Genomic DNA, 26,577 nt, shown 5'->3' with positions numbered 1-26,577 from the left:
CTCCAATCACACTTGGCCAATGAAGAATTCTACATTATACATCAAACAATCTTAAGTTTTTTCCAAGACCCCGGGTTGGTAATTAATTTAGGGATGATGGGGAAAATCATTTAATTGTTGGGGGTTTGCATTCTGGCATCTGTCTAATGTCAGTTCTGCTTCTTTGATCCAATGGGACAGCGGACAGGTCATCTTCATTGCAAGATTGAGATGACAAAGTACAAAGTTGTGCCAGAACATTGATTAGATATTATCTGGGGCCTTTTGATTTCCCCACTGCTAGGTTCCTGCATCATTTTAAATTTTTGACTTACCTAGTTGCCATTTGCTAAATAAACTCCAGTTGGATTATTTAAGCCCAAGGATGGTTTTGGGTGAAGTCAAAATCATATTATGCACCTATGAACCAGGTCAATACCTTTTAGGGATTAAAGCTATAAAAACTGTGGGTGTAAAAGCAAATTGCAGACCATCTTGTTACTGGAAAGGCTTAATAACAACGAACCTTTTGTTTTGCACTCTAAGCCTGCTCCAATGTTTGTTAACCTCAGCCCCTTTAAGATGTGTGGACTTCAACTTCCAGAATTCCCCACCCCAACTAGGGAATTCTGAGAGTTGAAGTCCACACATCTTAAAAGAGGTTGACAAACTGTGCCTCTGCCACCAATCAGAAGGCCACTGGCGCCATCAGCTGGGCATAGCATTTGTTTTTGCTAAAAGTCGCACAAGAAGGAACTCCTGTCTCCTTCCGGATTTGGCAGGAGTTTCCATCAAAATACACGAAATGCAGCGTGATGGGATTGGGGCTGCAACTATCCAGAGGGCTGCAGCTGGCAGCCGAGTTCTCTGTTACCTCTAGCCTGCCATCTAGCAGCTCTCTGGATTTCTGGTAGCTTTAGAAGTGGTAAGTGTGAAATTTCCCGGCCAGCAAACATTTGCCGCAGGAAAACCGTTATTTGGATGAGAATGAAAAAGGGCCTGCTTTGAACTGGAGAAGGAAACTTTTAACGATCCGTGCATGCAATTAATGTTAATTAATTAATGAAAGCATTTCTGAGCATGTTGCCTGGCAGTTCCACTGCCTATTTTGAGCAAGTTACGGTAACTATATTGGGGGGGGGCCAATATGCTGACTCTGTAAACCGCTTAGGGAGGACTGTAAAGTGGTATATAAGTCTAAGCGCGATTGCTGTATATCCAATAACTGCAAAACATGCAGATGATATTAATACAGCAGCAACAGTAGCTCTGGCAGTCGGCAGATCCGCTGAGAAGAGCCGATCCTGGCTCGGCCAGAAACCGGACCTGCCCAAAGGCTGCAAATGCAACCCTTACCCCGGCTCCCCAAAAGACATCCCACGGCGCACAACCGCGGGAGCCGCGAAAACTGCTCTTTGTCTCTCGCGGCCCCTTTAAGAGAGAGGAGGCGGCCGGAAGTCCTGGCAGGCGAGCCGCTGCAGCTTCTGCGCATGCTCCCTCCCTCCTCCCAACCCCCCCAGCCCGGACTCGGCCGCTCGGAGACGGTAACGGGGGGGGAGGGAACGCAAGGCGACGTTCTTGCTGCCGCTGCGCTACGGGAGCCGGGACGCAGAGTGCGTGGAGATGAGGGAGGGGGTTGCGTTGGGAGAGCGCACGGCCGCTACCCCGCCGTACGTGCCGCCGCCGGGAGAGTGGACGTCGCAGCGCCGCTGCGGGGAAGTGGAGGGAGGGGAAAGGAGGAGGGGGAGGAGGCTGCGCCTGGCCTGGAGCGAGGGAAGAGGGGCGGGGCCACGGAGGGCTGAGGGGCTCGCGGGGCAGGCGAGGGGGCGGGGCTCGCGGGGGAAGGCGGGCTTTCCCCTCAGCCGCGCGGGCGCGGTCGAAGTCGCCCTCAGCGGCCAGTGTGGAAAGCCGTCCACGGGCGGCCCGCGCGGGGTTATTCCATCTCCTCCTCCTCCTCCTCCCGCCGCCTCCACCACCTCTCATCATCCCCAGCGGCCGGGCGAGCTGGGGATGATGGCAGTTGGAGTGTCCGGGCATGAAGTCGGGCCAGGCGCTTTAAAAAAAGAAAAGAAAAGAAAAAGAAACGCACGGGCCTCTTTGCTTCCCTCACCCCCGCCGGGTCTGCCTTGGAACCGCCGGGCGTGAGGGAAGCGGGGAGTGGAACGAGTTTCGTCAGCGGAACTCGCTTCGCCGGTTGAACTCGCCGCCTTTGGTCCTCGGGGCTCTTCTGACGGGCAGCTTGGCACTCGCGGTTTCCAACAGCCCTCTCGGTCCCAAGAAGCCCCGACTTCCTCCTCAGGCGGCCGGACTGAGGGGTTCCTTCTTTCCCTGGCCGAGCTAAACCCCCATCCCGGTTCAGTGACAAAAGCGTCCCGGGTTAATCAAGCTCCTGTCCCGGGACTATTTTGAATTCATTCAAAACTCAAAAAAGAGAAAATGAAATGATACTACCCGTGTTTCCCAGAAAATAAGACCCTGTCTTATATATTTTTTTTTAATCCTGAAATAAGCGCCACGAGCAATTGGCCTTATTATCAGGGGATGTGTTATTTTGGGGGGAAACGGTATATAGGGCCCTCCTGGTTTGATGGGTGGGGAGAGGGCTGGACTAGAAGACCTCCAAAGTCCTTCTGGCTCTATTCCAGTTGATTGGTTGAAAGAGAAGCCCGCCACCGGTTTTAAGTAGGATCCACCCTAACGAAAATTAAAAACTGGACAAAATTAGGATTACTGTATGTTAACAGTCTCTGGGCAGCATTTCAATTTAATACATTATTAGCGCAGGAGCCAGGTTCTATGAAATCTCCCTGTGATTTATGATACAGAATATTCATTACACTGACTGAGATGGCTTTAGATAACCGACGGGTGGTGGTTGGCGTTCGATGTAGGATAAATAAGTTTAAACAGCCTGTTGGAATAGCAGAGATCTATTTACCAAGAATTGGCATTTTTTAAAAAATAAATGCCAAATTATGATAAAACAGGCTGCAGAAGGCGATAAAAAGCAATTGCATTCCATGCTCTTTTTTTTAAAAAAATGGCAATGCTAATGTGGCACAATGACGGGTTTGGGATTGCATTTCTGGAAAACAATGCTTTTTCAAAAAAATAAAATTGCAGCTGAAATGCTCCTTAAATGTCCCTCTTCTATCACCCATTCTCTATTCCGTGTTAAGGGTTTTTTTTGTTTGGCTTTTTAAAATAATGACAAAATTGATGACCTGGCACCATTATTGGAAGATACCATTGTTGATTGGACAACTCTTGTTTCACATGAAGAAAACTGCTAAACCTTATTTACAAAATAATAATAATAAAGATGCAAATAGTGTTCTTGTTTGCCTCAACTTTTATTCTCCCATAATAATAAGCAGCTAAGGGATTCTGAGCCTTCTGTTATAGCCCTGGCAATATTTATGGCACTACTGCAACTAATCTAAGATAATGGCTGTGATTTGAGTAAGCGAATTCATTTGGACTTAGCTAAAAGTAAATTAGGAAAGTTGTGATATTATTTCTGCTTTTGTAGAAGTAAATTCCATTAACATCCAGGGGAATTTATTTGAGGCAGATACATAGCATTCACTCTATAAAATAACTCTATCTGATAACCGTTGAACTAATAAGCAGGCTCTCATTCAATTTATCCTGAATTCAGACATGACTTTAAAGAACTATTCAAACATGGGTCAAAGATTGAATCTCCAATTGAGTCATTTCAACCTTGCCTTTTAAGAGAAAATAAAATACATTTTCACATACTGGATAATCTTAAAAATTCATTGTCATTGTATAGTAGAATGACAACTAAGGGGTTTAGAACAGCTCTAGGAAAGATTATTAGACAGCAAGGTCATTAGAGTTATATCTAATCTTCAGATTCAACACCACCACAGTGTATTTCTCTGGGTATCCTCTGAAGCAAAATGAGAGGAGGAAGTGGAATTACATTTGTGTATTGCTAATGAGTTTTCTGCAGCCAGCAGGAGGGGCTGGTTGGTAGCGTGAAGCTGAATTTGCTGAATTGATCATCTGATCCAGCAATAACAATGGCCTGTGATTTTGAATCTGAAAACAAGGAAACTCATACACTCTCAGTTATGAAATGGGGTTTTGTGTTAAAGTTCTTATTTCCAAAGAATCATGTGTATGACCATATTCTTACTGGAAATTCCCTAAATCCTTGCTTTCCCAGCTCATCTGCTGATTTGGGAGCAACCAATAGCCAAAATTGCATTTGGGGGTTCTTTTGGTCATTAGTTTACAACCAATGTATTGTGAGAGGGGTTTTGATTCTGGCGTTCTGCTGGCAAAGGAACAAAGAGAAAGCAACTCCCACAATCTTGAATCATTTAAAAAGCAGGAAATGCCTCCCACCCAAATCCAAGCCGCCCATTACATATTTTTCAAGCCTCTATAGATACTACATCAATCATTGCAACGTGACTTTCCAGCTTTCTCTGCTTATTAAGTGACACTGTTCAGTGCTTCAGCCTAATTGGTTGGTTTAACATCCCCCCACAAAAAAAACTGTGGGTGAATTCAGAAACAAATCAGCTAGGTACTAGACTAGATTGTACTAGGTACAGTCTACACCAGTTGTATATAGGACTGCAGCCTTCACTTTCTAATGAATCCAAGTTCAATATAAAATAACAGTTGTATTTAAAAAATACCCTTTTGTTTTCAGATGGCTCATGCTTCTGCTCTAGCAAGTGCAGCCCAGAATAGAGAAAAGGGAATGGCTGTGCATCTTTTAATTGCTGTCACAGTAACCACTTCAACCTTATAAGAAAGCTAACAAGGCCAAGTCACTTTTGAGTTCCCAAAGCAATAGTGGTAGATAGGTTAGTCAATTATTCTGAGAACAATCTTAGGTTGTCAGGAGAGGTTAAGACTATTAAGAGAAGCCACAAAGGTGCTGAGGATGTTTCTATCACATATATGGCCCCTTTTGACCTACTATTATGGACTATGATAATTGTGTGTAATTAGAGATGACAGTTCTCCTCAACTCCCAAATCAAGGTTGCCTCGGTTGTTTATTGTTTGCTACAGCATACTTGTCGCCTGGTGGCTCAGACTTCATGTGAACAAATGGCAAATGCTGAAGTAAGCATTCCTGTAGGCGATGTGGTGGTTGTGCCAACCGAAGGAACGGAGGGGGAAAACCCAGAAGATACCAAAACCCAGGTTATATTACAACTACAGCCAGTGCAACAAGGGTGAGTGACATGCCAGTAGCAAAACAAAATATTCCCAAGTAATTTTGCCCAAATTGAACGTTTAGAGCAGGGGTCTCCAACCTTGGCAACTTTAAGACTTGTGGACTTCAACTCCCAGAGCAAAGCTGGCTGAGGAATTCTGGGAGTTGAAGTCCACAAGTCTTAAAGTTACCAAGGTTGGAGACCCCTGGTTTAGAGGAGTGCTCTAAGGAGAGTTGAGAATGCAGACATAAAGGAAGACAAAACTCTTGTGATTTGTGCAGAAGACAGAATTTTAACAAGAGTTTGAGGTATTGGGAGATTCTAGATATGTGAAGGAACTCGCATGTTAAATGGATGCCTTCTCTGTCATTCATTTTATGGCTGGATTTTATGGCTGGATAGAACCATAAAATTAAGGACAATTTGGTCAACCCGCAGCTGGTGTAGCATTCCTAATAAAGAAGAGGTCAGCCTTCAGTCAATTCATTCCACTGTGAAGCAAATTGTATCAAAACAAGTTCCACTATTTAATAACAATTTCCTTTCTTATATGTAGACTTGAGTTCTTCCAGCTATAGCAAGAGAACTTGATTATCATATTAACTTCCCCTGGAGATAAAAATTACAGTGTCCCTTATGAAATTAATGAAAAAAAATACTGCTATGAATATTACTTTTTTATATAATTGTTTATATAATCCAAAATAAACTATTTTTCAGGGAAACTTGCATAATATCAATAAGTCAAATATATCAAACTAACATTGATAAGTCTAATAGCAAGCTATTGCCATATAAAGCGACGGCAGTAGAATAACCAAAAGCCGAACCATTAAAATTAAGATTTTGGGTTGCTGTTAAAAAGTGTCAAATTCCATAAATATGGAATTATTAATGGAAAATCCCACAGTGTTACCCTCTGATGCCAGGGGCACATAGATTGATGTGGGGGAGATGTTCTTTCATGTCACCAGTTTTCAAATAACTGCATCATTTGTGTACTTATTGCCATTTTTACAGCAGAATTTATCAAGAGAGCTCTGAAACTAATGCGGCCGTGATGGCTGTAGAAACACATACCATACACAAACTTGAAGATGGCATTGGTGAGTTCTCAGTGATAATGATGCATCAGTTTCATGTTTAGCTTAATTGTATTGCAGAGTAATAGGGTGCTTTGGATGAAGCCTGCAGGCAGCATGTGCAATGGTTAGTGCGCTGAAGCAGAATCAAGAAGACAAGATGAACTCAGATGCATTGCATGGCTTTAATGCAGTCACTGCCTCTTCATCCATTGTACATCCTGGGTTAATATTGGGAGGTCAAGACTGAAGAAGACATACAATATTCACTGTCTTTCCTCCAAACCAAAGCTTTGCTCAGCAAAAGCGGAAATGGGCTGATCCTGAAGCATAACAGTTTCTGCAATATTTATTTGCATGGATGATGGCTTTCCCCCCCCTCCATATCATTAAGGGAAATACCAACCTTTCTACATATTTGCATAAGGTGGAATAAAGCCTGTAGCACTGCAAAAATCTAGAACCCCTTGGAAAAAGAATTCTTGAGCTAAGAGGCTTTGGGAGCTTTCTTTCATTGTCTCTTCCTGTGAAGGTGTTGCCTAAAGCTCAGCTACAGACACAAGGCAGTTCTTGTCAGACTACCGTCCAAATTTCATTTCCTATCTTTATCACTTCAGAATAACTGGAAATTTGCATATTATATTGGACATTCAAGAGTGTGAGAAAGTGAGGCTAGTATCCCAAAGAACTGTATTTTCCCAAAAAATATTTTCTAGGTAGAAGCTAGTACTTTGCCCTTACATTGTAGTTTAATTTTGGCTTGGTGTATAATGTGAGTCTAGCCACTGAGATTTACATCCCATGATTTATAGCCGAGTTATGAGTTGTATATCATGATTCATGGCTGAGTTAAACAAATCAGACCATGTATTAGTACAGTAAGGATTAACCCTGTCCATAAGAAACCCTGATGCCCTGCCTTGTTAATGCAAATAAGGACAACAATGAATCATATTGTCTTCCTTTTATACTCTGAACTCTTCTGGCTGTTATGAAACTGTACTCTGATGCTTACCTAAATACTATACAGTACATTATTTATGGATCCATCTTAAGTTGTAAAGATGAAACAAACGATATAATTTTATCAGTGTCTTTAAGAAAGAAGTGACGGCTTAGAATGTGACTTTCATGCAAGAGTATCCCAAGTTCAGACTTGGGATCTCCAGTTTAAAAGATATACGATGAGAAAATGCTTGAGATTTTAGAGCTTTTTCAGTCTTTGGGTTAGATCAGGGGTGTCCAGCCTTGGCAACTTTAAGACTTGTGGACTTCAACTCCCAGAATTCCCCTGTCAGCCATGGGGAATGCTGGCTGGGGAATTCTAGGTACTGAAGTTCCATGGGTCTTAAAGTTGCCAAGGCTGGAGACTTACGGTGAGATGAATTAGTATGGAGATCTCTACATGTCTCTCAAATGTCTCCCTGTTTCCATCTGTAGATGCCAGTGCTCTTGAAAGCAATGCGGAAATTGAGATTGCCTACTCCATTACCTGTGGAGATAGCAAGGCCATCTTGCTCTGGAAGAAATTTGTGTGTCCAGGAATCAATGTCAAGTGTGTTAAGGTAAATAGCATGGTGAAAGTGACTTTGCCAGCTCTCTTCTCTTTGTTCTGTGTTGCTGGGTTTTTAACAGAGGCATTCTTTTCCTTTGAAAAATGTTCTGCTTTCTACTGGATATGCACAGGAGTATTTGATACACCTAAAACTCATAGTAATAAACTATTTAGGTGGCAGAGTTGAAGGTAATGTATTTCACACTTGCAAGGAGGCGGCGACCCTCCCCATGCCACAAGGACTTGGACACCACTGTAGGAAGAACGTTGGGTTATGTCTGCCATAATAGATGTTTTCCTTGTGAGAGTCCCCTTCTACAATATATAATTGGGTGGCAAAAAAAATTCCCACTTATCCACCTCATCTTTATCCCTAAACAGTTCTACATATTGCACGGTGCCAGCCTGGAATCACAAAGCCCAAGTTCTTTAACAGACTCCTAGTCTATCTTGGTCACATATATCCATGACTAATGGGTGCTGCCTTTAAGACTGAATGGTTGCATTATATCCTTACCATGAGAAAAATAAATGGTTCCTTCCTCTTTTGATAGTTCAATGATCAGCTTATCAGCCCCAAGCACTTTGTTCACCTGGCTGGCAAGTCCACCCTGAAGGACTGGAAGCGAGCCATCCGCCTAGGAGGAATCATGCTGAGGTAACCGTCTTGTCATGTACAGGTAGTCCTCAATTTACAACCACAATTAAGCCCAAAATTTCTGTTGCTAAGCGAGACATTTGTTGAGTGAGTTTTGCCCCATTTTATGAGCTTTCTTGTCACAGTTGTTAAATGAATTGTTGCAGTTAAGTTAGTAACAGAATTGGTAAGTGAATCTGGCTTCCCATTGACTTTGCTTGTCAGAAGGTCGCAAAAGGGATCACGTGACCTTGGGGGACACAGCAATGGTTATAACTATGAACCAGTTGCCAAGCAACTGCCAAGAATTTTGATCATGTGACCATGGGGATGCTGCAATGGTTGTAAGCAATGGTGGGATTCAGCTGATTCTCTCCCGATCACGCGAACCAGTAGCAGCGATTGCAGGAGGCTCTGCCCACCTGCCCGGACGTAATGCGTGACTACTGCGCTTGCGCAGAAGGCTGTGCACATGCACAGGTGGTGCAAGTGAGCTAAGCAAGCACGCGTGCACGTTCACATTTGCAAACCGGTAGGTAAGGTAAGTGAATCCCACCTCTGATTGTAAGCGTGAAAAACATCCGTAAGTCACTTTTTTCACACTGTTGTTACTTTGAACCATTCACTAAATGAATGGCTGTAAGTCGAGGACTACCTGTACCAACCTCTGGTGCAAACATCTAGAGAGAAATTTCCCCTCTCCTTAAAACTGTGGTACCTTGCGTTTCTTGCCAAATAAAAATGATGCTGAGAGTTTGACGTATGTATTTTAAAATACAGATCTTTCATAGGAAATGTCCCAGTGATTTCATGGGCCATTTTATACAGAATGTTAAGAGGAGTTGCTGGGATAAGACTTTGATCTACTTGACTTACCATCATAATTGAGCTTGGAAATAGGCTGTAAGTCATGCTGGTGGTTCAGTGTGTCATCACGTGAACGACTTGATTTTACAATATATTTTTATGGTTGCCATTAAGTGAACCACTATGATCACTAAATGAACACTGCAGTCATTAAGTGACTCAATTGTCTGCAATGGGCCAGCTCTCAGCAAAAAAGAAGTCATAAATGGATGTCATGTGACCACAAAACACTGCAAATGGCCATAAACGTGAACTAGTTGTCAAGCACCAAAAATGCAATCATGTGACTGCAGAAGGATGCATCTAATAGGACTTGTACCTTTTTGGGGGGTCTCCTGGAACTTTCACTAAGAGACTGGTCAGAGGTCTAGGACTTTTTATAGGTGAACTCTGTTATTCATGGTTTCCTTAACTGCAGTTTCAAGTGTCTAAGGCTGGTGATACAAATTAAACATCATTATCAATGGTAAAAAGATTGGTGTCTGGCTCTATTCGGGAGAGACCTTTTGGAGAATTTATCTGGGTGTGTAGCATGCACAAAATGATGGAGGTGTTTTGCCCTATTATAAAGTATGCTTGTTAGGCTCTCATCCATGATTTTATTACCCACAGTCTTTGGACTGGAACAGCCTCAGTGAATAATGAGGGCCACTTTGGAGGATTCAGTAAATTGTAGTTGTTATTCCTTTCCACATTGCCAACTAAATTTACGGTAGATGGAAAGAAAGAGGAGGGGTTTTTTACGACATAGAACCATGCACTTCATATTAAACCTTCCATTGAATTATATAACTGCAGTTGTGCATAAGCTAAACGGGACTGAGCATCGTTCGAGGCATCACACTCAAAAGCTTTGTCTTTTTTACATTTTTCTCTTAGACAATTCTTTGAACTGATTTTCATCCCCTCAGATGACTGTTCTGTTTTCCATTCATTGTGCAGAAAGTTGATGGACTCTGGGCAAATTGATTTCTATCAGCATGACAAAGTGTGCACCAACACCTGCCGAAGCACCAAGTTTGATCTCCTGTTCAGCAGTGCCAGGGCCCCAGTACCAGGACAAACAAGCCTAGTACAGACCCCCACTTCTGCTGATGGTAGGTCTCTCTCTTATTAAAACTCTTGTCTTGAATAGATTAAGTGTAAGTTGAAATAAGAGTGGAGGACAGGTTTACAAATTCCATTACAATATCCTAACTGCGTTTATATACTTTCCAAGATTTCTAGGAACTCCTGTTTCTTGACTTTGTCTACCTTAAAGGGCTGACAACATGTCTGAATTGTGTGAAATATTTATTATGTGGTTTAATCCTGAGCTATATCCAAAGGGCTTTGTGACAGAAGGGCATCGTGCCCAGTGTTGGAGAATGTATTATCTTACTTCCCATTCCACATTTTGTTTCTTTTTGTGAGAAAGTTTTTTTTTTAGTTCAGCTACTTCAATTAATTAGAGCATATCAAGTTTAATGTATAAGGCGAAGCCACATGACAAATATTCCGCACAATTCAGGTGTGGCTTTTGAACATTACAAGAAAAAAGCAATTTATATAAAGCAGGGACTTTCAACCTTAGCCACTTTTAAGATGTGTGGAATTGAAATTCCCCAGCCAGCACTGAAGTGAAACACACAAATGTATAGTGTACCTATGCGGTAGTTACACCCAAACATTTCTTCATTCATTGCAGCATCTACAGAGTTTACGTAACATTTCAAAAGCAATGGCTTTATTGTGCCAGCCCCGAGGATACGTTGATCAGCCCAAAGCAACCTTGCTTAACCTGCCCAATGTGGCACTTTCAAAGTGACCATGCTGGCTGAGAATCTGAGAAACTGCCGTCCCCACATAGAGTGTCAAATGGGCAAGGCTGGTCTGGAAGGACTGAATTCACACACAGCGCTAAGACCCAATGTGCTTTGTTTGCTTTGAGCTGCATTTTGTACGTCCCAGCCATTGTGATTTGGAAATTATTGTGTATGGCTTAAAGTAGGGTGTAAACCCTATCATCATGTCATAGCAAGTCATAGACATACAGATGAATATTTGGCTTAACAGAATTTATCCTGATGTATCATCTAGATGTGTGGGTGGCTGAGGAGTTACTGTGGCAGCAGAGTCTCAAACTGGTCTTCTCTTGTGCAGGAAGCATCACCCAAATTGCAGTCTCTGAGGAAAGTGTAGAAGAAGGGATTGAATGGAATTCTGCAATGACAGCAGCAGTCACTATGGCAACCGATGAGGGAATCAAGAAGGATCCAGAGGAGATTTCAGGTTGGTCCTTCCCGTTTCTCGGTACAGCTTGCATACTTTTTTTTTCATTTCCTCTGCACCCTTTGGAAAGGAGAGGAAGTGGAGTAAGAGAAGCAAACTTTTGTCAGTGAGGATTGAGATTGCTCGGCCCTGCATCCTCAGTCTTTCTGTTGGGTGCCAATTTTGGGAAAAACTGGTCCTCAACTTGACTCATCAGCAGTGGCATGCGCCATCCTTGAACGATCCTTTGCTAGTTTGCACCAAAAGACAAAAGGCTTCTAGTGTTTTACTTGACATGCCCTGAAAAATGTTTTCAGCCTGTTGCAACTGTTTGCGAGCACATATGTGCTGCAAGCATAATTTGTGTGGTCAATGGACAGTCTGCATCCGTGTTCTCAAGCATGACTCCATGAAGATGTGTTGACTTCAACTCTCAGGATTCTAGCTGGGGAATTCTGGGGGTTGAAGTCCACACATCTTCAGTTAACCAAGGTTGAGAAACACTGGTCTGGGTATGTCTGGAGTGGGCGTCTTTTAGTTCAATGATACTTCCAAGCAAGAGTATATAGGTTGGACCAACAAGTTAGCAATCAATTCCTTAAGGTGCTTGATAGTGGTGGGCTTCTTTGAAGGGGTGGGCTTCAAAAATTTTTAGCAAGGGGTTCTCTACCCAGTTGCTGCGTGGGAATGGCCATGGTGGGTGTGGCCTAGTCAGCCTCCTGCACCACAGCCCGGGGGACGGGGTGGGGTTTTTTGCCCTCCCTGGGCTCCGGTGGCTTTCCTCTAACCTCCAGGAGGGCGAAAACAGCCTCCTCAGGCTCTGGAGGATGGAAACGGGCCCATTTCCAGCCTTCCCAAACTTCTGGTAGGCCTGTTTTTTGCCCTCCCTGAGCCTCCACATGTGCCTTGCGCTTACCTGCATCCAAAACAGGTCACGTGGGGACTCCTGGGTGGGGCCAGCCAGGAATGGGATTTGGGGGTTCTTCGAACTGCACAGAATCTTAGCTAGAGGTTCTCCCAAACCCCTGCGAATCCCCAGCAGCCCAGCCCCGGTGTATAGTAGTTCGCTGGTCCTAGCAGTAAAAATTGTGCTGTATAATTGCCAAACAGGTTTTTTTCTCCCGTTAAAAATGTTTATCTTTCCTTGGCAGAGGAGATGCTGATGTTTTGGAAAGGCATTGCTGATGTGGGCTTGATGGAAGAAGTGGTCTGTAATATTCAGAAGGAGATAGAGGAGGTGCTCAAAGGGGTCCAGCAAAGGCTTGCCCAGTCCCCTTTCCAGATTACTGGTGGGTAAGAGGTCAGCAGTCTCCATGTTGATATGAAATGATAACCACTAGGGAAGACTTCCAGCCTTACAGGTAGTCCTTGACTTACAACAATTCATTGAGTGACTGTTCAAAGTTATACCACTGGAAAAAAAAGCGACTTATGACCGTTTTTCACACTCACGGCCATTACAGCATTCCCCATGATCACGTGATCAGAATTTGGATGCTTGACAACGGTTCATATTTATGACGGTTGCGGTGTCCCAGGATCACGTGATCCCCTTTTGCGACCTTCAACAAGCAAAGTCAACGGGGAAGCCACGTTGATGTAACAATCAGGACACTAACTTAACATTTGCAGTGGTTCACTTAACAACGGTGGCAAGAAAGGTCGTAAAATGGAAAATTCACTTAGCAACTTTCTTAGCAACAGAAATTTTAGACTCAGTTATGGTCATAAGTCAAGGACTACTTGTATTTATGCTTTGTGAATCATGTGCCTCGATAGTGCTTGTTTTGTCGTTTTATTAACTACTCTCCAATGATAGTTTTCTTATGAGTAGCGATCTCAAAACACAATGCAATCCTAAAAAATAAAAACGTGAATGTTAACAGGAAAACGCCAAAATCAATAAAAATCCATCAAAGTTGTTTTTTTTCCAGAATGTTTGCATTGTCTAAATGTTTATCATAGCTCCCTTAGTATCCAGTCACCTTGGGGAAAGATTTGTTGCTTCAGGGATGAATAAAACTAGATGTATTGGAAAAAGAAACTTCTATAAAGCATACTAATAAAGGAGAATATTTGTCGCTCGGGGTTGAAATGAGGGGTCCTTGGTGCTCTCTGAACTTGCTTGTTTTCTTGCAGACTTTTCATTACCCAAACTAGGTAACATGATGAGCACTACGGTAGTTTGGGTAATGAAACTTCTGCAAGAAAACAAGCAAGCTCAGAGAGCACCAAGGACCCCTCGTAAAGCAGATTAGAATGGCCAGATGACAACGCTGATGGTGATGATGATGATGATGATGATAATAGAAATAATTATAAGAGGAGGGGGAAGAGGAATGGGGTTTACCTGATGCTGAAAATATATCAATAGTGATGCCAGGAAGGTCTACCCCTGAGGCTAAAGGGGGAAAAATATACTTCAGGATGTTGCATATGTGTTATTTTCTGCAAAATTTCTCATGCAATTTACATAACAATACATTTGGCATGCTAACTATAAAACTTCTGATGTGGTCTCACCTACACTGTTATCTGTGGACTAAATTGGGTAGAGCAATTCCTGCTTTGGAATTCTTGAGCAAGTAGGTTGCTAAAAATTCAGGGAAATAGTATTATTATAAGTCATTCCTTTATCTTTTTTTCAGTTGTTAAATAGTCTCTTCTTAGTGTCAGTTTCCATGGCTGTTGTAGGTGCATCTTGCAAAATCAAGTGCTACCAACGTGTGAAGTAATCCTGCAACAAAGAATAGCTCAGGTCTTTCTGCCTGGGAGCTGGATCCCATTTAGAATATTAGTCAATACCTGCAAATGTCTTCCCGTAGATGCTGCTGTTCTAAATAATGTCGCTCACACTTTTGGTCTGATGGACACAGTGAAGAGAGTGCTGGATAACAGGAAGAGTCAAACAGATCAGGGAGAGGAGCAATTTCTTAACACTCTGGCAGGTAATTTTGAAATTGGAACTTTCTTAGCTCATCAATTAATTGTGCAAGAAATATGCCTTGCTTGCTTGGTTGCTGTAGTACATTCATATTCCCTCAAATTTGCTTTTTTGATGAGGAGGCTAAACCCTCCAGGCTTTATTAAGATTGAAACACATACATTGTACTCCTGCAACTAACGGTCGGCTGGTACGAAATTAAGCATTTCTGTACAACATTCCTTCTCCCTTCTCTCCCCTCCATCCTCCTAATCCTCTTGTATTTTCCTTAGGTTAAATACACAATTCCTTACAATTACCAAAAGTATATTAGTTGCATTGAATACACTTTTATGTCTATGGCGATTCTCAGTTATCCAGGTGATGGTTGTCCCAAAGCTGCTTTTCCCAAAAGAAAAACTGGACTTCCTTGGTTTTTTTTTACTTGAAAATGTTTTGCTTCAAAAAGAACTCATCAGTTCTGAAGAAGCTTCTTGGATAAGAAGCAAAATATTTTCCAAGGAAAAAACCCAAGAAGGTCTAAATTGCCTTTTGGAAAAGCACCTTTATCTTTTCCCAAGAAGCATTAGCTATACTCTGACCAGCATTTTTGTGGTAATATTTTTGGTAGTTTTAGTATATGTTGGAGGTTTCAAAACTTGCATATGATGCTGTTTTAATTTTAAAGCTGCTGTTGTCTGCAGCTTTGAGATGGGGTTAAGCAGTACTAGGAGAGATAAATTCATTTCTCCTCTCCATCCCAGGTTTTTTTTTTTTTGTTCTCTAAATAATTGGAGTTATCCTCATGAGACAGCCATGAGCCGCGGTGGCGCAGTAGTTGGAGTGCAGTACTGCAGGCTACTTCTGTTGACTGCCTGCAACATGGCAGTTCGAATCTCACCAGGCTCAAGGTTGACTCCGCCTTCCATCCTTCCGAGGTCGGTAAAATGAGGACCCAGATTGTTGGGGGCAATAGGCTAACTCTGTAAACCGCTTAGAGAGGGCTGTAAAGCGGTATATAAGTCTGAGTGTTATTACTATTGCTATTCCCGTCCATTGTTCTATTCTTTTGGCACAGGAGAAATGACTGAACGTTATACCTAGAAATTGTTTTCCTACCTCTTGTCTTTTGTGCTGCTTGTGTGATAATTTTCAAAGCATTTCTTTGACTACACTATGCCATAAATCCTTCTTGCAGTACTAGATCGCCAACTAGAAGACCAGAAGAAGTTTGCCAGGAACCCATCCATTCAGAATGTGGTGCTGATGCCAGTCAACACTCCAAAGCCTCCCAAAAGGCCCCGGTTGAAACGTCCAGCTTCAGCCACAGTTCTAAGTCCATCGGCTCCCATCCAGCAACCTCAATTCACCGTCATCTCGCCCATCACCATTGCGCCCATGGGACAGCAGTTTTCCGTTAGCAACATTCCAGTGGCCACGATCAGCCAGGGCTCCAGCCCAGTGACTGTCCACACATTGCCCTCAGGTTCCCAGCTTTTCCGCTATGCCACCGTGGTTTCTTCCTCCAAAACCAGCTCATCTGATACGGTGACACTTCACCCTTCCTCAAGCTTAGCCCTGCTGAGCTCGGCAGCGATGCAGGACAGTGGGACTCTTGCTAACGTGGCCACCGTGGTCAATCCTGTGGAACTGGTGGCCATGGAGTCTGGCCTGACTTCTACTATCCAGGCTGTCGAAGGCACTTCCGAGGACGGACAGACAATCATAGAAATAGACCCAGCACCTGATCCAGAAGCCGATGCTGAAGAATCAGAGGGGAAAGCTGTGATTTTGGGGACAGAGTTGAGGACTGAGGAGAAGGTGGTGGCTGAGGTTGATGAACATCAGCATCAGGTCCATAATGTGGAGATTGTAGTCTTGGAAGACTAGTCAGCAAGCCATCCTGCCTTGCTAAAAATGATTCTTCACCTCTTACCCTTTTTATTGGTTTGAATCCCACCCCCCCTTTTTTTTACAGCCTTGCAGGTAAGTTCACACAAATGCTGATGATCACTTTTAAACAGTCATTTTCTCTAGGGGGGAAAAAGAGCAGGCAGGCTGCGCTTTCCAGTGTGGATGATGGGTTTGTGGGAAAAGGGAGAGGTCAGAATTTTACCTGCCTAGTAAAAGGGGAGACAAGCCATTGTTGTTATCTCTCGGGTCAGGAGGGATGGCAAGTCCGTAGACCCAGATTTGAAGCGATTCTTCTTGGGATTGTTCATCTCAGAAACATAATAAGCCGGCTCCTGGAAATGTAACGACTGGATGAGTAATGACCTTAAAGCAAGAGCTTCCGTCTGCATCTTTAGCGCTTCTTCACCCTAGGAAGAGAGATTCCATGTCCGCTTCTGACTTCCCAAGCATTTTGCTTATTTTTGGAAGTGGCGGAAGAATCACAGCACTCTGATTGATCAGGTCACCAACCCTTCTTTGGAATGTACTGTGTTTTTTTTGTTTTTTTTTAAATATTTTCCTTAAGCTGTTTGCCCATTTGTGGCTTCAAAAAATTGGATTCTTGGCTCTTCCTTTTTGTACTTTCTCCAGTGGTTTTTTTTTCTTTTCCCTCGGTTGTTACGCGATTTCTAGGAAATGCTTACGCTTTATGCCCATGGAGGCACATACAGGGAAGAAACTAGGAACTGATATGGCAGATGCAGCGCCAAATGACCACCTGCTCTCTCAAGTACAGAACTGATAACCTGGATGTCTGTATACAACACGGTGGGAGACTTGGGCTCAGCAAACAGGGCATGCCTGCTGTTTACTCAGCACTCTGGGAAACCATACCACGCTGGCTTAGGTGTGCGCGTCTCTGTATGTTTGATGTTCATAAGTTTTTTTTGGAGGGGGGGGAAGATTACAGGAACCTGGATGGCACATCCCTTCAGCAATGTGGCTGTCTGGTCTCCTTTTCTGTCAGGCTGGATATGTGTGTGTGGGTTGTTTGAGTATCTTCCTTAAGGGAAGAGAAAGGAGTGGGGGGAAAAACCAGGATTCCCTTCCCCATCTCCCTACTGGCTGTAACGCAGTGCTTATGGTCTCCCTCTCCATATTTTAAGAAATTAGAATTCAGAGTTGGAAGACTTGAAGTGTAAACCAGTTGAATTGTTTTAAAACAGCAGTTTTAAAAAAACACACAAAAAAACCCTACGGGAGTCGGTTAGCACCATTTGTTTTGTTTGGGTTTTCTTTGCATTAAAAAGATAAGCAAAAACAAAAGCTTAAAAGGACTGCTCATTATGTTGACATGGTCTTCTCCATTCGCTTCTCTATCTTTATCCTCATGGAGGGACTTTGATAGTCCCGTTTGGAGCTGGAATGACCAATGGTTACCAAAAGGGCTCCTCGGAGATCAGAATGCAAAGAAGGGTAAATATGACGAGAGCATGTGGGACTGAGCACTTAAAGGGAAGGGCCTGAAGCCACAAAAAGCTCCCTACTTCTCAGAAGGAAGAGTCTTGCAAAAAGGAAGTCTTGTCTGTCTGCATCCATCAGCCATTACTATGCCACTGTTCTCCCTGCAGAAAAGAAATCAGCAGGGCTGAGCCCCTGCTATAAAGGACTGTAGCGTGACCACAGATGGTCCTTGACTTATGATTATGTGTTTAGTGTTGAAAGTTACAACGGCATTGAAAAAAGTGACTTATGACTAGTTTCATACTTGCAACCACTGCAGCATCCCCGTGGTCACCTGATCAAAATTTGGATGCTTGACAACTGGCATGTATTTATGACAGTTGCACGGTCCCAGGGTCATTTGATCACCATTTGTGACCTGCCCAGCCGGCTTCTGACAAGCGAAGTCAACGGGGGTAGCCAGATTTGCTTAGGTAAAGGTAAAGATTCCCCTCGCACATATGTGCTAATCATTCCTTACTCTAGGGGGTGGTGCTCATCTCCGTTTCAAAGCCGAAGAGCCAGTGCTGTCCAAAAACTTCTCCGTGGTCATGTGGCTGGCATGACTCAACGCCAAAGGCGCACAGAACGCTGTTACCTTCCCACCAAATGTGGTTCCTATTTTTCTACTTGCATTTTTACATGCTTTTGAACTGCTAGGTTGGCAGAGCTGGGACGAGTAACGGGAGCTCACCCCTTTACGCGGCACCAGGGACTCGAACCGCTGAACTGCTGATCTTTCGATAGACAAGTTCAGCATTTTAGCCCCTGAGCCACCACGTCCCTTGATTTGCTTAACAACCACACAATTCACTTAACAACTGCACTGATTCACTTAACTGTGGCCAAAAGGTCATAAAATGGGGCGCAACTCAGTTAACAACTGTCTTGCTTAGCAATGGAAATTTTGGGTTCAGTTGTGTTTGTAAGTTGAGGACTATCTGTACTCGTATTCTCCTTTGGTTCATTAAAATCAGTCAAAAGTCAGTGGGATATAATTAGACTCGCTTTTTTTTTTTTTTTAAATGTAGATAGTAGAGAGAAGCCGGTTTCTTCCCGGTTTAATCAGATTCTTCCCGGTTTATATCTGGATCTGAGGTCACCAGAGGAATCCAAGACTAGGCTAGCCCAGGGGTCTCCAACCTTGGCAACTTTAAGCCTGGTGGACTTCAACTCCCAGAATTCCCCAGCCAGCAAAGCAAAGCAAAGCTGGCTGGGGGATTCTGGGAGCTGAAGTCCGCCAGGCTTGAAAGTTGCCAAGGTTGGAGACCCCTGGGCTAGACGGTGAAGTCAGCAAAAGAGGAAGGAGTAAAGCTGCAATTTACACTTTGCCATGAACGTTAAAGTAAAGGATAGGGTGCGCAACTTAGGTGTCCTCCTGGATGAATGGCTGTCGTTTGAAGATCATTTGACGGCCGTCGCCAGGAGGGCCTTCCACCAGGTTCGCCTGGTTCGGCAGTTGCGCCCCTTCCTTGATCGGGATGCCTTGTGCACAGTCACTCACGCGCTCGTTACCTCTCGCTTGGATTATTGTAATGCTCTCTATATGGGGCTCCCCTTGAAGTGCACTCGGAGGCTTCAGTTAGTCCAGAATGCAGCTGCGCGGGTGATAGAGGGAGCTTCGCGTAGCTCCCACGTAACACCGCTCCTGCGCAGACTGCACTGGCTACCTGTGGCCTTTCGAGTGCACTTTAAGGTGTTGGTTACGACCTTTAAAGCGCTCCATGGCTTAGGGCCTGGGTACTTACGGGACCGCCTGCTGTTACCGTATGCCTCCCACCGACCCGTACGCTCTCACAGAGAGGGACTTCTCAGGGTGCCGTCCGCCAAGCAATGTCGGCTGGCGGCCCCCAGGGGAAGGTCCTTCTCTGTGGGGGCTCCCACACTTTGGAACGAACTTCCCCCGGGCTTACGCCAAATACCTGACCTTCGGACCTTCCGCTGCGAACTGAAGACACATCTTTTCATTCGCGCGGGGCTGGCTTAAATTTTAAATTACATAAATTTTATCGATTTTAAATTTTTTACTAATTTTAAATGGGGTTTTGGTTTTTATAAATTTTTAAAGTTCTAGGCTAATTATAATAAGTTTTTTAACTTGCATTTTAAATTGTATACTGTAGTGTCTGTATTTTATTGTTGCCTGCTCCCTGAGTCCTTCGGGAGAAGGGCGGTATAAAAATCAAATTAATAATAATAATAATAATAATAATAATAATAATAATAATAATAATAATAACAACAACAACAACAATAATAATAATAATAAACTCAACTCCAGGCCAAGCTGGCCAACGTTACCTTTTTCCCTTCCTTCCCCCACTTGGGATCCTTCAGATAGGGGTGATTTGGAGACGCTGGTTAGGAATCAGGGCTCACTGATGTAAAGCCCAGCGGAAAAATGAACCGTTTTTTTATCGCCGCGGTCCTGATTCCTCGTCCAGGCCAGATTCATACAAGTCGTGTATAATCTGATATATATTTGTTTTCGTATATATAATATATATACGAAATACCCGGGTATATATATATACCCGTGAAAAGAGTCGCTCGCACCGTTCCCAACTTCTTTCTCCAGGGCATTTCTTCGCCTGCCTTTCCAAACTTCCCCAAAGGGGGCGCTGCCGACACCCTCAGTTTTAACAGCAGCCCCACAAGCGCCGTCAGCCATTTTACCCGTCGTGCTTTTCTCCCACCAATGCCGCTCTCGACTGCCGCCACCGCCTCCTCGTCCTCCCCTTTCCTAACCCCTCCCCCTCCATCTCCACACGCTTTTTCCGCCTGGCTTCGCGCCTGCTCCCTTAGAGCGCGAGAGCGCGCGCGCAGCTCCCCTCGCCTTTCGGCCGCGTGACCGTCGCCTGGTGATACGAGCCGAACCATCCTGCCTGCCGCGCACCCCCCCCCCTCCTCCTGCTCCTCCTCCTCCTCCTCAGCGGCTGAGCGCGCGCGCGATTTTGCGGGCGGGCGGGCGAGCACCATAGAGCGCGAGCTGCGGGGCATCCGTCGAGCGGCTAGAGCGCCGACGCAGCGCGAGGCGGGCGGGCGGAGCCGCGGGGCGGGGCGAGCCAGTCAGAGTCCGCCAGGAAGCCGAGAGCGATCCGCGCGGTGTGGCTGCTGCTGCTGCTGCTCCTCCTTCCATCTCCTCCTCCTCCTTCTTCCCCGGACAAAGCCGCCGCGGTTGCCGCCACCCCCGCCCCTCACCTCGCCGCGCAGCTCGCCTCGGAACTCCGTCGCTGAACGCAGAGCCATGTCGGCCAGCAGCCTCTTGGAGCAGGTAAGCCGCCGGAGGGAGGCCGGCGGTGGGAAAGAGAGAGTGAGCGAGCGAGCGAGAGCGGCGCCCCAGGCGTGAGGAGCGCCACGCTGGGAAAGGCCCCGGCTTCAAGGCCTAGCCGGTGGAAGCGGGTTGGGCGGCCAAACGGACGGAGGCAGGGCTCGCGCCTCCACTTCCCTCGCGTCGCTCCCCTTGGCGAAGGAACCCCCGCCGGGCCCGGCCTTCCCTTCCCTTTCCTGTCTCCCGCCGGCAGGTCGGAGCTCGGCCTAGGTTAGGGCTCGGTTGTTTTCTCCCCTCCCTCCTTTGCCCGGCCGGGCCTGTTCTTTTGCCGCCGCATGACTTATGGCTTCTCTCCCTCTTCCCCTTTCTTTTCTTTCTTTCCTGCCTGCCTCGCTCTGGCCGCCGCCGCCGCCTCGTCGTCGTCTCCGCTCCACAGAGACCGAAGGGACAAGGCACCAAAGGTGAGGAAACCCGCAGCCGCGGTGGTGGTGGTGGTGAGGCTCCGGGGCGGCGGTTTCTGAGGGGGCCTCGGGAGAGAGGAGGAGGAGGAGGGCGACTCCGACTTTTCAGCTTATGGCGGTGTCCCTTGTCTCTCTGCCATGCGTGGGCCCGGGTCCCTCGCGCTCTTGAGGGAGGAAGGAAGCCGTGAAGGGGGGGGAGTTTTAACCCTAAAAAGTGGGACATTTATCTCCCCCCCCCACCCGGGCAAAAGATGTGGGATCGGAGGCTTCCACTCTCTAGCACTACCCTGCAGAGGTTTGCGACTCTGAAAACGGGCCGGCTTGGTTGGCCAGGGTAGTTGTTTTTTTATTTATTTTTTTTGTAAAATGCCTCCTCCGTTAAAAAAAGGCAAAGCAGCCTGTGAATAAAGTCCTTTTTTATCGCGGCTGAGTGAAGGAGAGGATTGTTAGATTACTGTAAAAAAAAGTTGAGACAGAATTTAAAAAACAAAAACAAAAACCGCGTGAAAACAATTCATTAAAAAAAAAAACCAACCAAACGGTTCGGTGGCTGATTCAGGGAGATGAATTTCTCTCCCCCCCTTCCTCTTTACATTCTCTCCCAATTCACCCACCCACCCATATTGGCAGAAGGGTGATAAGGAATGGTTCAGTGTGAAAAGCCCCACGGAAAAGGCGAGAGCAGCTTCCAGGCAGACTTTTTAAAAGCAACAACTGGCTTTTGATTAAAAAAAGCTACTGTTGTTTTTTTTTAAAAAAAATATTGCACCTAGGTAGCTGGATCTGCAGCATTCAAACCAAAAGGGGGGGGGAAAGAATGGCCCGATCAGATATCGATAGATTTAAAAAAAAGTAAATATGAAAGATAAGATTAGTTAACTTTCCTTCCTTGTTTTAATGAGTAGGTATAGCTTTAAATGTAGCCTTTGAAAACTGAAGTGAGAGTTGTGTGCAGTCAGCTGCCTCAAGGGCCCAATTTATGGCTTCCAGAGGCAAAATTAAAACTCCTTGAATGCCATGCAGGCTTTCTTTCTCTTTTTCTTGAAATGCCTGAGAAGTGCTTGTAAGTTCTATTACGAATTCAGAAGTTTAAAATCCAAACAAAGGAAGGGAACTTGGAGGTCATTCAGTCTGACCCTTTGTCTAGGGCTGCATCTGCAGTAATACTATTCTTGGGGGAAAAAGTTACGAATCTGGTAGCACTTTTTTTTTTTGACTAACAAATTCTATTAAAAGACATAACTTGTTTGAGCTTCCTCAGATGCATAGCTATGTCTACAACATCCTTGAGAGAGATGGTTAGCTTCTGCTTGTATAGAAAGAAGCAACAAAAATAAGTTCCTCTTAGGAATATTGCTCTGTTGTTCAAAAAAAAACTCCAATCCTCTTATTCTTAGGAAGCATCTGTGTCATAGATGGAAGAATTTTCAGGTCATATTTAAGATATAATCTGGTTTTTGATAGTATATTGTGTATGCTCATACTTAAGCCATGTCTAACATGTGAACATGGTTGATTGATTTTTCTGTCATTTCCACCTAATTAGAGACACTTGGTGCAGCAGAAAAGTGCTGATGTTGCCCCCTGTATATTGGATGATAGGTTCTATTTCCCCCCCTTGCATATGTTAGTCAACTAAGGTTGCCTTCAAGTCTCAGATCTTCACAGTGGGGGGGGGGGTAGTCACATTACATGATGGTTTTACTCATTAAATTTATACCCCACCTAATTCCCAGGTTTACTGTAGTTTTTAGTAAAATATATTGGAACTATTTACAAAGACTATATATTTGCAGGATTTAATTTAACCTACCTACCTACCACTAATCCCCAATGAAACAGATGGATACTGTGAGAAGTGAATGTATTCTCTTATCCTTGAGCAGTAATAATTAATCTTAAACATATTCAGTTTCTGACAAAAGGTTCTTCAATTCCATAAAAAATTCTATTTTATATGTCTTAAATTATTGAACAGTAATATCAGAATTGAGTAACTTTGTTAAAACATTTGTTTTTAGTGCAAAATGGATCAGTGCATCAGAAAGACAGCTTAAATGATGATGATATTGAACCTTACTTGAGTCCTCAGGCCAGACCGGTGAGTGCTAGAAAATGTACTTACTTGTTTCATGATGCTCTTTGCTTTTATTCAATCCCTTTTTCTCATGCCATCTAGAATTCAGCTTATTTCTCTGCTTTGATCATTTATACTCAGCTCATTCACTAATTAACTGTTAATGCTTGCTAGCCGCTTATAGCAGTGTCTTACACTTTATAAATCTTTTAAGCCTCTTCAGTAGGACTGACTTTAATACATTAAGGAATAATTTTCTACACAATTGTCTGAATTTCTGAGTAAGTATATTTAAAATAAGCTGACCAACTCTATTCCACATATGTTTATTTATTTATTAAACTTGTATGGTGCCCATCTCTTCTAAAGGCATCTCTAGGCGGCTTTAAAGTTCACCTTGTAGTGCAATAAACACTGTTAATTTATAGAAATGAATTGTGGATTTTGATTGAAATTAAATGCTTTACCTTAATTAGCTTTTGGATCTTAACCCACTTCTGTTGAGACCATACATCGAGCAAGGCCTAACATTTCACAGAAGTTGAGAGCTAGTAAACTATATGTAGAATATGTTCTCTTACATGGCTGGTCTTGGCTGATTCCCAGAAGCTAAATAGGGATGAGTCTTGTTAGTGTTCGAGTAGAAGAGCTAGGAAATATAACCTGTAAACTAAACCAGGAAGTAGAAAAAATATCCCCCAAAATCATAATGGCATTTTTTTCCCTATGTGCTTGCCAAGAAAACTTTATGGAAATATCTTTGTCTTCAGTAGTCAAGACCTACTCAAAATAAACGTCCTTTTTATCTGCCTGTCATTGTTCTAAACAACCTTTTAGCAGTTTAAGTTTTGAGAAGCATTTCAGTGTACAGTTAGATTCAGTCTTCTAGTTTGTAAGCTTTAAATTCATTTCCTTTACTAAAAGTGACAGATATTTTCCTAGGTCCAAATTTTTGTAGGGATTTGGGGGGAAAGAATTCATCATTTGGAAGAGCATCCTAGGACTTTTTTGCATGATGTTGGATTCTAGTGTCCAAATTTTTGTAAGGATTTGGGGGAAAAGAATTTCATCATTTGGAAGAATCCTAGGACTTTTTTGCATGATGTTGGATTCTGGTGCCCAGTGACATGGTCATGTGCTAATATTGCACAGCAATCATTGCTCACAGCCAAGAATTGGATTTGTAGTTTGAACATAGCTGGAAGGCATCAGAATGCTGCTATAAAGTGTTCTTTGGTCTGCAGCTAAGCATATACTGTAATATCTTTGTGCAGTTTCTGAGAGGTCTTGAAAGAAAGGTAAACGATAAAATTGTAGATGAATTTTCAAGTTACACAATCATAAAGGATAGGTATCAACTTTAAACTGAGAAATAGTAGCAATCTTTTGATCTGGGAATTTCACAGAAAACTTAAAGTTCCAGTTTAAGAGATAACTAGGGCAGGGGTCCCCAACCTACAGCATCTGGACTGGCACCGATCTGGGGAAAAACTCTTCCAGAACCAGCCCCTGGTGCCCAAAAGGTTGGGGGCCATTAAGCTGTGGTGAATTACGATTTATACAGCTGACTATACCTAGTTTCTGTCCACTGCTGATCATTTCTGTTCCAGTTTCTCCAAGTATCAGCTAAGTTGACAATAGGATCTACACTGTGAAAAAAAATATAGTATTGCGAACATACTTAAGGCATCTAATGTGGGTTTTCACTTAATCTTCAATGAACAGGCCTTCATATGAGGAATGGATCCATGAATGTGATATGGAAAGTAACCAAGAAGTGTCAGGATAGGGAACTAATTGACCTTTTTTTTAGAAATTCCCACACAATGGATTGCTGTATAACTTATTAATTCTGGAAGCTGGATAATGTATGATTTGTTATTTTTGAACTCTTCCAAAATCCAGTAAATTGCAGAATATTGTCTTTTCTGTTTCAGGGCACAAATATTTTCAGTGCCCAGTTTCTTGGCTACTTGTCAATTATAAAAATGTGCACATGAGTTGAACTTGCAATTGTGCTCTTGTAATTATATCCTTGCTGTTGATGGAATGACTTCCCTCCTTCCAAATATCTAAAAAACAAGAACAGACCTGTAAATAGAAACCTGCCCAAGTTTTAAGTTTACATAGAATAAGCTCTATTTAAAAGATAGGTCCTAAGGTAGCTTGACTTAGTCATTGTATGTACACATATACAACACACACACACACACACACACACACACACACACACACGGAACTAGACACATGTTCATGTTGACTAACCATTAATTTGTAGGCTATTTTGTTGCTGTTTCATCATAGTTTGTTCCTAGCAGTGACAGCAGAGCACTCTCTGCAAGTTGTTATTAGAAAAGGATGCAACCTTATTAACCTTTTAATTTCCTGTTGTAAATTGGAATATCATCGGTTAAGTAATAGGTAAGAATAGTCTTCAATGCTAATCCAATTTTGATAAAATACTCATGCATTTAAGCTTTGTCATTACTTCAGTCATCAGAAAGTTTTATGAGACATTGAGTCATTCTAGGAAGTTCTTTAAATGGTGAGCAGGGGGATGTTGTAGACATGTTGCTTATCATACACTTGCTGCAACAGGTTATATCCTTAACCTGTGCAGCTAATGGCAAAATCCATTTCCAAGTAATTTCAATGAATATTCCATCTCACCCCTCTGTTTAGTCATACCTTTAAAAATCTGATAGGCTTGTTTAATCTCTTTATGTTATTAAAGCAATTGGACCTTTAGGAAATTATTTTGTTTTTAAAGTGCACTTCAGATGCACAGTTATTTGTAAACGTTAACAAATTAAAACCTTAGCCTAACATTAAACATGAGTTATATTCAACCATCTGATGTTTGGGGTTCA

General features: G+C 43.5%; 1 protein-coding gene and 1 long non-coding RNA gene across 8 annotated transcripts; both read left to right on the top strand.

Annotated features, from left to right (window-relative positions):
* Positions 1–1,462: 1,462 nt before the first annotated feature.
* GMEB1 (glucocorticoid modulatory element binding protein 1) lies at positions 1,463–17,721 on the top strand. 7 transcript variants are annotated; one of them, XM_058196016.1, is made up of 10 exons: positions 1,463–1,523; positions 5,040–5,206; positions 6,209–6,294; positions 7,711–7,835; positions 8,380–8,483; positions 10,209–10,426; positions 11,472–11,600; positions 12,731–12,868; positions 14,405–14,527; positions 15,701–17,721. In XM_058196016.1, the coding sequence occupies exons 1-10, from the start codon at positions 1,470–1,472 to the stop codon at positions 16,390–16,392; spliced, it is 1,836 nt and encodes a 611-aa protein (XP_058051999.1). In that variant the 5' UTR covers positions 1,463–1,469; the 3' UTR covers positions 16,393–17,721. The 7 variants fall into 7 exon arrangements, with proteins under 7 accessions (XP_058051999.1, XP_058052002.1, XP_058052003.1 ...); XM_058196019.1 differs by having other exon boundaries at positions 1,495–1,592; XM_058196020.1 differs by lacking the exon at positions 1,463–1,523 and adding an exon at positions 1,532–1,649.
* Positions 17,722–20,695: 2,974 nt separating this feature from the next.
* LOC131204756 (uncharacterized) lies at positions 20,696–23,732 on the top strand. Its single transcript, XR_009156633.1, has 3 exons — positions 20,696–21,172; positions 21,606–21,630; positions 23,652–23,732. It is a non-coding gene; the product is annotated as an uncharacterized LOC131204756 (long non-coding RNA).
* The last annotated feature ends 2,845 nt before the right edge of the window (positions 23,733–26,577 follow it).

This window comes from Ahaetulla prasina, chromosome 10, assembly GCF_028640845.1.
Source record: "Ahaetulla prasina isolate Xishuangbanna chromosome 10, ASM2864084v1, whole genome shotgun sequence".
In the NCBI taxonomy this organism is placed as follows: Eukaryota; Metazoa; Chordata; class Lepidosauria; order Squamata; family Colubridae; genus Ahaetulla; species Ahaetulla prasina.
Note: the sequence above shows the minus strand (reverse complement) of the source record. Positions and strands in the feature narration are given on the sequence as shown.